Source organism: Octodon degus, unplaced genomic scaffold (assembly GCF_000260255.1).
Source record: "Octodon degus isolate 3935 unplaced genomic scaffold, OctDeg1.0 scaffold00043, whole genome shotgun sequence".
NCBI lineage: Eukaryota > Metazoa > Chordata > Mammalia > Rodentia > Octodontidae > Octodon > Octodon degus.
In genome coordinates this window covers 11,095,888-11,108,425 of record NW_004524619.1, presented here as the reverse complement: position 1 = coordinate 11,108,425, position 12,538 = coordinate 11,095,888, and the positions used below count along the sequence as shown (strand labels likewise).

General features: G+C 39.2%; 1 protein-coding gene across 1 annotated transcript in view; it reads right to left on the bottom strand.

Annotated features, from left to right (window-relative positions):
* Positions 1-446: 446 nt before the first annotated feature.
* Capn7 (calpain 7) overlaps positions 447-12,538 on the bottom strand; it is a 78,023-nt gene continuing 65,931 nt past the window's right edge. Inside the window, exons 11-19 of the mRNA XM_004631694.3 lie at positions 9,380-9,524; positions 9,160-9,259; positions 8,731-8,866; positions 8,148-8,223; positions 5,225-5,370; positions 4,239-4,301; positions 3,573-3,703; positions 1,789-1,881; positions 447-1,634 (exon numbers count right to left, since the gene is read on the bottom strand). Coding sequence (XP_004631751.1) covers positions 1,490-1,634; positions 1,789-1,881; positions 3,573-3,703; positions 4,239-4,301; positions 5,225-5,370; positions 8,148-8,223; positions 8,731-8,866; positions 9,160-9,259; positions 9,380-9,524 — 1,035 coding nt within the window. The 3' untranslated portion in view covers positions 447-1,489. The remainder of the gene's footprint in view (positions 1,635-1,788; positions 1,882-3,572; positions 3,704-4,238; positions 4,302-5,224; positions 5,371-8,147; positions 8,224-8,730; positions 8,867-9,159; positions 9,260-9,379; positions 9,525-12,538) is intronic.

The following is a 12,538-nucleotide window of genomic DNA, read 5'->3' as shown; positions in this document are numbered from 1 at the left end:
TACTCTTCCACAGTATGCGCAAGGACCCTTTCTCCTTTGTAGGTGAAAGCTATCCTTCTATTTGAGTCTTGCATATACAAACTTTTTGTACAAGTATAAAACATTCTAAGCATTGGGAGATGGCTCAGTGAAATAAGCCCTTCCCTGGCAAGCTCAAGGGCCTGAGTTCAATCCCCGGTTCCGCAAAAAAAAAAAAAATTAAGTATCAAGCTGGAATTTCTTTAATAATCTGCTATTAAAAGATTTTTTTTTTTTTTTAAATTTTAGGGAAGGGTTTACCAGGTGTTCAGGGTCTCACTACCAGATCAGACTCATAGTGATCCACCTGTTCACAGCCTCCCAAGAGCTGCGATTACAGGCGTGCATGACCACGCCCAGTCTCTAAAGGATTTTTGAAGTATGTATGTTCATGCAAATAACTCGAATGAAACAGTTGTCAAATTCACTAACATTAAACTGCATTTTCCATCAGTATAAATGCTTTATTCAATTAAAGGCAGCAGAAATACAAAATAAGAGGTTTTGATAATTATAAAGTAGAGACAATGAAAAATCCCACCCTATTAATTTTCAGACCTTCAAAATCTCAAGCATTCTGTTTGGATGGATTTTTATGTAAACAGCTAGGAATTGACACAACCCCAATTCTTGGCAACTCACCTTTTCTGAATGCCGTATAACCCATCACCACAGACTAAATTTTCAAGTTCTTCAATGCACTGTTACCACAAGAGCACTGAACTACAGAGTGATTTCAAAAGACTATACAAATTAAATTGTAATGTCTTTAGTACCTCAGATTACTACTTTCATCAACCTGATAAAAAAGACTGCAGCCATGAATACACCTCAACTCTCACTACGCTTCAATGGGAGATGAGCTCTAACTCAGTGACCTTTATTCTCAAGCCTGAGCATCTTCATGCTAAGCTAATCAGTACTAATTAAAGCTTTACTTTTATAACACCTGGGCAATAAACATTGAAAGTCATAAATAATGCAACAATTACAGTGACATGATTCATTTGGTAATCAGTTGCCCAAGATATACAGAGGGACTCAACACAAACAGATTTAACTAACAACATGCTTTCTAAAAATAAGCGAAAATTAATTACTTCAGGATATTAAAATAGTCTGCCATTTCATTCAGAGTCTACCTCCCTCATCTGATCTCAGCCTTGTCCTCTGAGCAAAGGCATCTCACAGTGATGACTGAGTTTGATTTTTTAATCATATATATTTTTATACAAAGTGGCTCCAAAAGGCAAGCCAACTCTATACACAAAACCATGTAAACAGTACTTGTAGGTGAAGAAGGTAATTCCGACTGTATACAATTCTTACCAAACACCATCACAAGCACCAGGTAGCAGTATAACACATCTGGAAACCTCTGTTCTGACTGTTCTATTTATTTTCCTCAAGATCGTATCCTCATTGAAGAGCTGATGCTTGGTAAGTCTAACTCCAGTTACTGACTTCTCCGTCACTGAAGTTGTGTTGTCTTGATGGGGATAACGCTGTTAAAGTCCAAGAAAAAAGGTCCTTCTTGTTTAGGCAAAAAAGTACTGGGAATGATATTAAAGATGCCAGATGGTATGTTTTCTAATTCCAGGTAGCAAAATCCACACCTAAATTCAGAGAATAAGAAAAAGGGTTGTAGAACATGCCATAAAAAGTATAAATTGGTTCCCTGGCAAGCGCAAGGGCCTGAGTTCAATCCCCAGTTCCACAAAAAAAAAAAAAAAAAGTATAAATTGGATGCAGTCAGAATGCCAGTGTTACCTGTAATCACCACTAGATTTCCTCTGAAAGCCATGGGGAACAGGATCTCCCACCAAAGAAACGGTTACAACCTCAAATCCAACGCTGTATTGCCTAGAAAAATGAACAGCATGGTTGTATTAGCAGGCTGCTCTGAGTAGATACATGACAAATCTATCCAGAGTGCAGGTGAGCTGAACTATCAGACCAACACACGTCCTGAAGCTTCAACAGGAACAGTACTCTGAAACCAAACTGGTACTTTTAACTACATTAAAATACCATTTATATTTCATTGAAGCCATGTAGTCTGAACACTGTATTAAGCTTCCTTTTACAAGAGACCATGTTAACCAATGTGGACAAAGATGATTTGGGTTCTTTATTCAATGGAGGACTACTTAGCCATAAAGAAGGATAAACTGGAGATATTTCTAAGGTAAATAGATGGACCTTGAGACCATACTCTTTTTTGGTCTGTTGGAAACAGGGTGCCTGCAGTTCAGCTCGCTTTGTAGCCCCAGCCTCACACTTGCAAGGATCCTCCTGCTCAGCCTCCCACAGGCTGGGATTACGGGTGTGGTGTGCACCTCCCAGCCCGGTAAGTGAGATACACTAAACACTCCTGTAAAGATCACATTGTTTCTCTGGTGTGAGCAATTGTGTAAATAAGGACCAAAATGTATACTAGAAATTGTGAAATAGGAAAAATGTTCGGACGGGAACGGGAGGGGGGTAAAAAGAAATGAGAAAAGGAAAAATGGAAACAAAGCTTTTGTAAATAAGGAGGGGAAGAAGAGCTGGAGGGAGGGGAGAGGAATGAGGGAAGTCTAATTACCACTTCTCACATGCAGACACTCATGGAGCCTCCCCACCCCTGCCCCGCCCCGCCCCTGCTTGCAGGCACTGTAATCTGCTGAGCTCTTTGGCCAGCCCTTGAGTTAGTCTTTTTTTTTTTTTGAGTTAGTCTTTAAAATATTACAAAATTAAGATTTCAATTTTAAATAGTTTGTCCAGCACTTGGAAGGCTGAGGCAGGAGGATCACTGCGAGTTTGAGACCAGTCTGGGCTACAAAGTGAGCTCAAAAGCATGACATCGTGTACGGGTGCAAATTCTGTACGATGACGTGATCATTACAGATACCTAAAAGGCACCAATAAACACTTCAAAAAATAAAGGATTTTTTGTCATAGGTTTCTCAGGAAATAATTCCAAAGATCAAACGCTGTCATTTAAAGGTAACAGACCAAATATTGTAATAGGCAAAAATAAATAAATAGCTGTGGATCAGGAAAAAAGCCCTAGAATAAAATCTAAATTCAAAAAAAACAATATGACACATGGCATTCCACATCAATAGTGAAATACAAGATTCACTTAGATGGTGATGAGGTGATAAAATTTTTGAAAAAAATTATTAAAACAATTTCATACCAAATACACCTCTGTATTCGAGAAGCTGTACTATTTTGTCTTCCCCATTTGTTTGTGATCTGCCTTGACGATGTGAGAAAGATCTAATTACCACTTCTTATATTTCAGATACTGAGCAATTCTATGCTGTTGACTGTCCTTCCCCTGTTCTTATATAATGCCTCATTACTACAAATCAAATGCCCACATTTTCATAGGACTGTTTCTTTGTCCCTATAAGATGCTTAATACAGCATCACTAATTTAAGAAAGCTGCTCGGCCGGGGAGATGGCTCAGTAGAATAAGCACTTGCCTGGCAAGCACTGGTCTGAGCTCAATTCCCGGTTCCACCAAAAAAAAAGAAAAAAGAGAAAGCTGCTCATCACAAACCTTGGTCCTCTCAGCTCGATGAGTAAAGGCCCCGTCTTCTCTATATGAAATTGGTAGATGGGGTTATTTTTGTGAGTTTCCTGGAAATTCCCACATCCTCCAGCACTCTGACCGCTCCACTTCCCATTGATCTAATTAAAAAAAGAGTTTTTGTATCAACAAAACTTCCCACTTTCCTTCCTACCTTTCCACCTTTTAAAAACAGAAATGTTTTAAAAATGTAAGCAGTTCTCAACTCTGGCTCCCCTCTTTCCAGTCTTATCAGCCACTGACAGTTGACAGCCCCCCACCCCCATGCCAGCTTGCTTCGCTGCCCCCCATCTGTCAGCCTGTAATTCTCCAGAGGATATTCCCCTTCACAGCTAGCCCACACTACAAGGTCATTCTGAAGGTGACGTGAAAGGCTCACACACATGGACTTCTTTAGCTACTACTTAGGTTTGTGTCCATCTCTCCTCTGACACTTATTTCCACAGAAAAACCTCATGCTGCTTAAGGAAGACCTGAATTCCACCTGAGATGGGAAGGTGCTTGTATTTCCCTTACATTCTTTGCAAATCTCAAAATGTTTTCATAAGCATAAAAAAGTAAAAAGTGGCCAAAGGAACCAAAGGGTTTTAAATTCTAAAAGAATGCTATTATCACCCAGAGAAAAAAATTCCTTACCCGTTTTGATAAGGTATATGGTGAAGGAATCTTTGAAAAAGTAAAGCTGCATGCAGAATACACCTAGATTTAAAAAAAAACAAACCACCCATGTGAGAAGGGAGATGATGCTGAGAAACTATACTTATTTAAAATGTCGGAGTAATGAACAGACTAGATATAATCTAAGGCTAAAAAATTAATTGGCAGACACAATAGGCAATGAACAGGTTTTAAGTCAGGTTTGAAATCTAGAGATCCTGCCTTGCTTTTTTTCTGTGTTCAACTCGGAGTAAATCACAAAAGTTTCCAGGTTTTAGTTTATGCATCTGAAGAATGAAGGTGCAGCAGCAATTCTCAATGTCTTTTATCACTAAAACTCCACTCAAGGTGAATTTCACATATATATGGCAAGCAAATCTGTACAGAACAAAGTTACAGTGAACTTCCCAGCTACATGAAAGCAACACTTTTATAAAGTGATTTAAAAGTTCTAAGTCACCTTTAGGCTGAGTGAGTTATTTTTTTCAAGGAATTTTTATTTCTTTAAAACAATTTGAAATTATTTTTAAAAACTTGTTTTAAAATTGGTCAGCCAGGTGTGTTGGTGCACACCTGTAATCCCAACACTGAAGAGGCTGAGGCAGGAGGATCACTGCAAGTATGAGGCCAGCCTCAGTTCCATACTGAGTTCAAGGCCAGCCTGAGCTGCACAGAGACCCTGTCTTTAGATATAGATGATAGATAGATTGATTGATTGATTGAATTTATCGGCCCAATACCACATCACAAGATTGTTTTTCTCTTTAAATGTAATTCAAAATGATTAACAATGCTCTCAAAAACAATTTTATAAATAATAACGTTCAACTGCTAAACATACAAAAATAGAAAATAATATGTTTTCAAAACTAAACATTTTCTTCCCATAATGCACTTCAAAAGCAGAGCACAATGGCACTGCCCACTGCTGGGTTTCAAACGTCACTGCATGATGATTTACTTACCCGCACTGTGTAATGGATTGTGTTCTGTTTTTCATACTGAGAAACCACTAATGTAAAGGTGTGGGTCCCAGGCGTGGTCAGCTTTATCTTAGTCAAATAATGCGGGCTGTTAATTCGAATTCCATCAATGTATGGAGGCGGGTCAGCTGCAAACACATAAACCAGTTTACAGAAAAGGAGGCTTTTCTTTTCATTAGTTGATAGTCAAGAAAGCACATGGATAGACATCCCCTGTGTTGATTTAGTCTTTTTTTCTGTATTTTTAGGGAAGGGTCTACAGGGTCTCACTGCGTAGATCGGACTTGTAGTGATTCTCCTGTTTACAGCTGCCCAAGAGCTGGGATTACAGGCATGAGCCACCATGCCCAGTCTCCATCACTGTCTCAGTGTGCCCTGGGGTGGGGCAGGCATGGCATGCCCAGGGACTGAGCCCACCCCCACCCCCGCCTCCGCCCCTGCACCTGCTTGCAAGCACTGTAATCTGCTGAGCTATTTGGCCAGTCCTTGATTTAGTCTTTGAAATACTAGGAAATTAAGATTTCAACTTAAAATAGGTTATCCAGCACTCGGGAGGCTGAGGCAAGAGGATCATTACAAGTTTGAGACCAGTCTGGGCTACAAAGTGAGCTCAAGGCCAACCTGAACTACATATCAAGCCCCTGTCTCAAGGACCAAAAGACAAAAAAGACCAAAAAAGAAAAAAAGACACATACACACTGAAAAAGCAGTTTGTAATAAGCACTAGTAGTCTTTTGGAATAGTCTGTTAGGTATAATAATCCTTGCTATTATTTGCTCATGTTTCATTTTTCTCCAAGAAAGGACTTTAAAGTCAGGATTAGTTTTTTTTTTTTCTTTTGAGTGAACAATTTATAAAAGAAAAAGTTTGTACGAATGTAGCTGTATTCCCTACCACTCAGACTTAAGTGAGTAATTCTTGGTGTCACATTAGCATTTTGTAAAAGTTCCTTTAAATCACCACCTTGATTTTATTCCTTTCCACTTTGGATTTGGGTAATACACACAAACACACCATCCTTTAGTGGATGAATGAACACAACTGTTCTTGTGTGAGTATAGTTTAAGCATCCCTAATCAGAAGATCCAAAATGTGAAGGATTTCAGTGCATTTTACATTAAGGATATTCAACTGTGAAGTCTATGGAAATATTCCAATATCTAGAGAAAAAAAAAATCCAGAACCTCAAACACTTCTGTTCAAATTCCTTTGCAGTACCCGCTCCTCTGCCCTCCCTCACGACACAGGAGAACTGCAGGTCAGGTCACAGGCCTGTTCTTACATGCCGTCTCCGAGCTCATGACTCCTCGTGCGGAACCTCCAGCCCGACCTTACCACAGAAGGCTACTCAGAACTCCAGCTGCCCACCTGGCATCTTCATGTGGATAAGCCAGAAGGGACCTTTTGTTTCGCTCTACAACAGATCTATCTGCTCAGTCACTCCTACTGGCCCAAATTCAAGCCACCATCATTTCTCACATAAATTAAATTCTAGATCGTTTCTCTGCTGCCAGTTCTGACATATATATATATATATATGTTCAACTGGGGATTGAAGTTAGGACCCTGTGCTTGCCAGGTAGGCACTTATTCTACTCATGTATCTCCCTGGCCCTGTAATTTTTACAAAAATATCCTCTTTTAAAGGCTGATCGTGTCTTTCTCTGCTTAGGATCCTCCACATCCTTCTCTGTTGCTCCCAGAATCTCACGGGATCTGACCTCTCTGATGCCCTACCATCCCCACCCATCCTAGTCTTGCTCCTGTTCCTACACCACACCAGTCTTACCACGCTCGTCCTTGCCCTTGCTGTCCCGTCTATAATGTTTCCCCTCCACTTTATGACTCCATCGTTTCTGTCCCTCAGGGTTCCTATGATCCCTTCCCAAAGAGAACCCTCATTTCCCAAGCAAATCACCAGGCAGTTACTAACACAGGATCCCATTTTATTTCTTGCACACAGGTATCACTACGTGTGTGTGTGTGTGTGTGTGTGTGTGTGTGTGTGTGTACGTACATGCTCCTGCATTTGTCACCTGTTTCCCCAACTAGAATAAATACTCCATGAAAGCAAGGTCCTGGTCTGTTCACCACTGTTACCCATGGCTTTAAAAGAATTCCTATCACTTAAGTGACAGTATTTTTCTGACAATGTTTTTTTCTGATTGTGAAAGCAAACAGGTTTCATACTGTGTGTGCAAAGTCTCAGGAGCTCTGTGTAGCTAAAGATGATCGGCCAAGATAATGCTGAAAACTACAGAATATTTTAAAATATTTTTTAAAAGACACTTAAGTATAAGGAATAAAAGTCTGATTGTAATGCACAAGAAAACAGAAATCCTGCCAGGTATGCTTAAATCACACTTGTAATCCCAGCTGTCTGGAAAGCTGGGGCAAGAATAATGTCAGTGTAGGCAATTTAGTGAGACCCAGTATCAAATCCAAATAGAAAAGGGAAGGGACTGTAGCTCAGTGGTAGAGCACTTGCATAACATGAGCAAGACCTGAGTTTCAACCCCCTGTATCGTAAGAAACAAAGCCAAAAATAAATAAATAAATAAAAAATCCCAAAATCCTGGAGTCTAAATTAAAAATGAGCCAGGTGTGGTTGCCCACACCTATAATCCCAGCACTCAGGAGGCTGAGGGAAGAGGATCAGAGTTTGAAGCCAGTCTGGGCAACATAGTTCAAGGTCAGTCTGAACTATGTAGTGAGACCCTATCTCAAAAAAAAAAAAAAAAGTAAAATACAAAAATAAAAATGAATCAAAATATACCCCATTTGTTTGAATGGCTTTAGTCTATCAGCTTATTTATTTCTGCATATCATCTACATGCAATTGGTCATATTTCATTTTAAGCACGTAAATAAAATGTTTTAATGTTCACTTGGCTAGTTAGCATACCTGGGTAATAGACCTTTTTTCCATCAGTCTTGTATACAACCATTGTGATAAATTCTCGATTGTTTGCAAAATCATCCTATAGACACACAGAATCCAAAGCAATGCAGTTAGGAGAACTGGCTCAAAATGTGCTTAATGTCAAAAAACCTTATGGCCATTTCAGCTGATTATTACAAGGCATTGTTTTTAATGATAAAAGTATCATTTTCATACATGATTCTACTGTATGAAATATTAAGATTCTAAGGTATTAGAGTTAGGTCAGCCACTTTGGAATCAGGTATGAGTCAACATTTCCAACCCCCTTTACCATATTTTAATGTTAACATCTATAATAAGGTCTGTGTATATATTCTCAACCTCCAAATTCTCACTGAAAAGCATAAACTCCTTATTTTCTTTAGATGATTTATAAATTTTAAGTATATGATTATAGTGTAAATATTAATTCATCTAAGAAGATACTATTTTCAGGGACCATATATGATGACACAGGCTGGCAATCAAATTATGTGTCTACTGATCCATATTTAAAAGCATTTCTCTGCAGCATGTCATTAGAAGGGTATCAATCAGTAAGTACCTTGTCCGTTATGTGTCTACTAAGCAAAACCCAAACTGCAGCGCCCCCTTGTGGACACTGCACCTCCAGTTTGTACTGGGGGTTGTTGGCCAGGCTATAGGCATCTTTCACAGGTCCTTGCTTAGCATCCCAAGTACTAAAAGATAAAGTCAACAGAGAAAGCAGTGATTAAATTTCTCACAGGGCTAAAACATAACACTACTTTAAAGAGGGTTGCATTTGAAGTACAATTAAGCTATCATGTTATTTTATTTTACTCTTTTTAAAATGTTTGGTATACCAGGAAATACAGGACAAAAACTACTACAAGATAGTCATCCACAGCCAGGAAAAACAAAGAGGAAAATGCTAGTCCTAAATTAACCATTATATTTCAAAATTTTAAAGAGGAAAATATTATAAAGCATAATGATATGTTTAAAAAGTTACCTGTGAATACATGTCGATTCTTTAAAAAGACCTGGATTCCAGCTCAAATAAATCACATCATAATACTGACAGAGATCATCCCAGGAAATCCAAAATATTCCTGAAAATTAATGATTCTGTTAATCTAAAAATAACTTCATAAATTAAGTCAGTTAAATACATTATACCTTATTAAAACGTTATTTGAAAAATGGTACTACAGTTATAAAGACATATTTACCATTATCTATTTTCTGAGCTGTTCGGGGATCAAAGTTTAAATATTTTTGTAACTCTGGAGTCCAGTTTTTTACATCATTTTCACTATATCTTCCTTTCCAACGTAAATGGCTCCAAGGATTTTTCAACTGGATAAAACGTAGTCCCTATATGTGGAAAAAAAAAATTCAAAAGCAGAAAGCTACGCTGTACCACTCGTCACTTTGGCTCTCATCTAGTCTTTCACAATCCCGTAAAAGATCTTTAATTCTGCCCTGCAGGGCAATAGCTCACGCTGCTCCCTTTCTCCGAAAGCTTTTTCTTACCTGAGTCAACCCAAAGCAGAAAAGCAAGAACAACATGAACTCAGGAGTCAGAACAAAATAGGGCCCAATTCCAGTGTATGGGCTTTGGGTGTGCCACTGAGACTGGATGCATTTACGTATGCAAAAATGAGAATGATGAGGTCTTCCATGAAGACTGAAGTAACATACACAAACTTGCAGTAATTTCTTCCTTTTAATGTTTTTCCTCTACATTTTATATACCGACAGTATGTATTATACTAGCTCAAAGCAAAGAATATTTCATTTTTCCTTTTATGTATTTGGTACAGGGTCTCACTACGCAGTGCAGACTCATAGCGCTCCTCCTCTTCTCAGCCTCCCCAGCACTGGGATTACAGGTATGCGCCACCACTCCCAATCTCAGTAGCCCACTCAGTATGCCCAGGGGCAGGGCAGGCAAGGCATGTGGTGCCTGAAATGGTAATCCGGTCCCAGCGCTTGCCTAAGCAGGCATTTAGCAAGAATACTTAATTTTACATTGTTTTCTACTTGTACAAATGTGTCTTAATGAAATCATCAATTCTTTGTGTGTGTGTGTGTGTGTGTGTGTGTGTGTGTGTGTGTGTGGTACTGGGGATTGAACTCAGGACTCTGTGCTGTCTAGGCAAGCACTTATTTTACTGAGCTATCTCCCTAGCAAAGGACTTTTTTTTTTTTTTTTTTTTTGGTGGCTCGGGCTGCCTGAAGAGGAGGGCTAGCTGGGGATCGAACTGCGGTATCCTGCTCCTGACTACCTTTGCATGAGCAGGCGCTTCAACAACGAAGCTAAAGGCAGGCCCCCGAGATCATCAATTCTTTGAAATGGTAACATTATCATCCTTTTTGAGAAATCTTCACTGAGCTTATAGAATAGAGTTAATGTTATAGTAAATGTTCAAATTACTGTCTTTGTCTACAGAACTGATTACAATGACAGAAAAATTTAAAAGCTGGTAATTCCCAAAGAACATGTGGAAGCAGTCCTGTGTACTTTTTCTCATGATGACCTAAATCAAATTAATTGGGGGATTTTTTAAAAGCCCACATTCATTTGTATTTTAAATGATGGCAAATTGTGGTCTGAGGTAAAGGTGGTTTCCTGATAAAAGTAAACTCATTTTCTCAGGCCACATTCTCTACAAACTTTGTGACTATTTATTTTCTCATTGTTTTCTATACCACTGGGGCCTCATCACACACCAGTCAGTAGGTATTTAACTCTACATCTTCTCTTTTCATAAAACCTATCTAGTTCTACCTGAGCAGGAAATCTCCCTCATTTCATGATTCCTCTACTTGTGCTTGACATTTTAGAGGCAGGTCCCAGGCACTAGGAATAATTCAAAGACATATGGCTAGAGATTTTTACTGAAGAGTAGAAAACAGTTTGAAGGGCCCCAAACAGGAAAAAAAAAATTGCTAGAGAGATTTTTTAAAAAACAAATAATCTGGTTCATGCAAAAATATCCCATTCCCAGAGTTATTTCCAACTATCAGAAAGGAAAAATCTTGGATATACTCAGAAACCCCATGACAGGACTGGGCTGAAAGAGCGGTACTTCCAAGGTGGACTGTCCCCAGCAGACACAAAATGATGCAGGGGGACAGCTGCAACCAAAAGGAGTAAAGAATAACACTTTTATGGAAGTATTAAAAAACTTTAAGAAAATTTTAAGTGAAAAAGGTCACAAATGATGCAAGAGGGTAACTTTAGTCTGTGTGAAAAGAAGAGGTTCTAAAAATAAATGCCTGAAGAGAAAAATGGAAATATTTTAAAACAGAAGTCAGAATTAAGTAACTGTCTCAAAATATGGAGAAAAGAACTACAAAAATGACACACTCAAGCCACCTGTAACCCTAGCACCCAGGAGGCTCAGGTGGGAAAATCAAGAGTACAAGACCACCCTGGGCATCTCAGGGCTGGGAATGTAGCTCAAAGACCCTGGGCTCACTGGCAAGATGGCTCAGTGGACTACGCACCTGCTTAGGCAAGTGCAGGGACTGGGGTTTGATCCCTGGCACGACATGCTGTGCTGGTCCCGCCCCTGGATACACTGGGCCTGCCACTGAGATTGGGCGTAGTGGCACATGCCTCTAATCCCAGTGCTGGGGGTTGAGGGGGGGGGCTGAAAACAGGGGGAGCACTACGAGTCTGAGCTGTGTAGCAAGATCCTGTACCAAATACATTAAAAAAAAAAAAAAAAAAAAAAGACACTGGGCTCAACAACAACAGGATAGGACCAGTAAATTCTTCAAATATACAGGCAAAGATGAACTGTGACTACACAAAGAATTCACAGAAATGAAAGGAGATTACGGCCAACTTCTTGTGAGACCTCTGCTCAAGATGGCTGATGGCATTTGGGATCAGAAATTTTCATAACATCACAAAGTGAATGTGAGCATTAGCACAGTGAGGCAACCTGTCACCAAGCCAATATATGTCATGTCCCTGTGCTGTTAAAATGGCTCAGTCTTGTAGAATCACTCCTATAAAGAATTGATACTGTGTAACTAATGCTACTATTTTTAACTAGAAAGGCTATTATTTGAAACTTTTTAAATTACTGGCATCCAGCAATTTTTAAATGTTTTGTCTTCACATCAGACCAGTGATGTGTTTCATTTCCTTTCTATTTTGTTTTTGTTTGAAGACAGAAGACAGGGTGTTGCTATGCAGTTCAGGCTGGTCTCAAATTCACTATGTAGACTAGGCTGGCTTTGAACTTCTGGTGATCCTTCTACCTCAGCTTCCTGAGTACTAGAATTGCAGGCATGCACCACACCTGGCCACCTTCCTTTTGATCAGAACAATCTTATTTAAAATGGTTCTTCCACCTTTTTTTTTTTTTTTT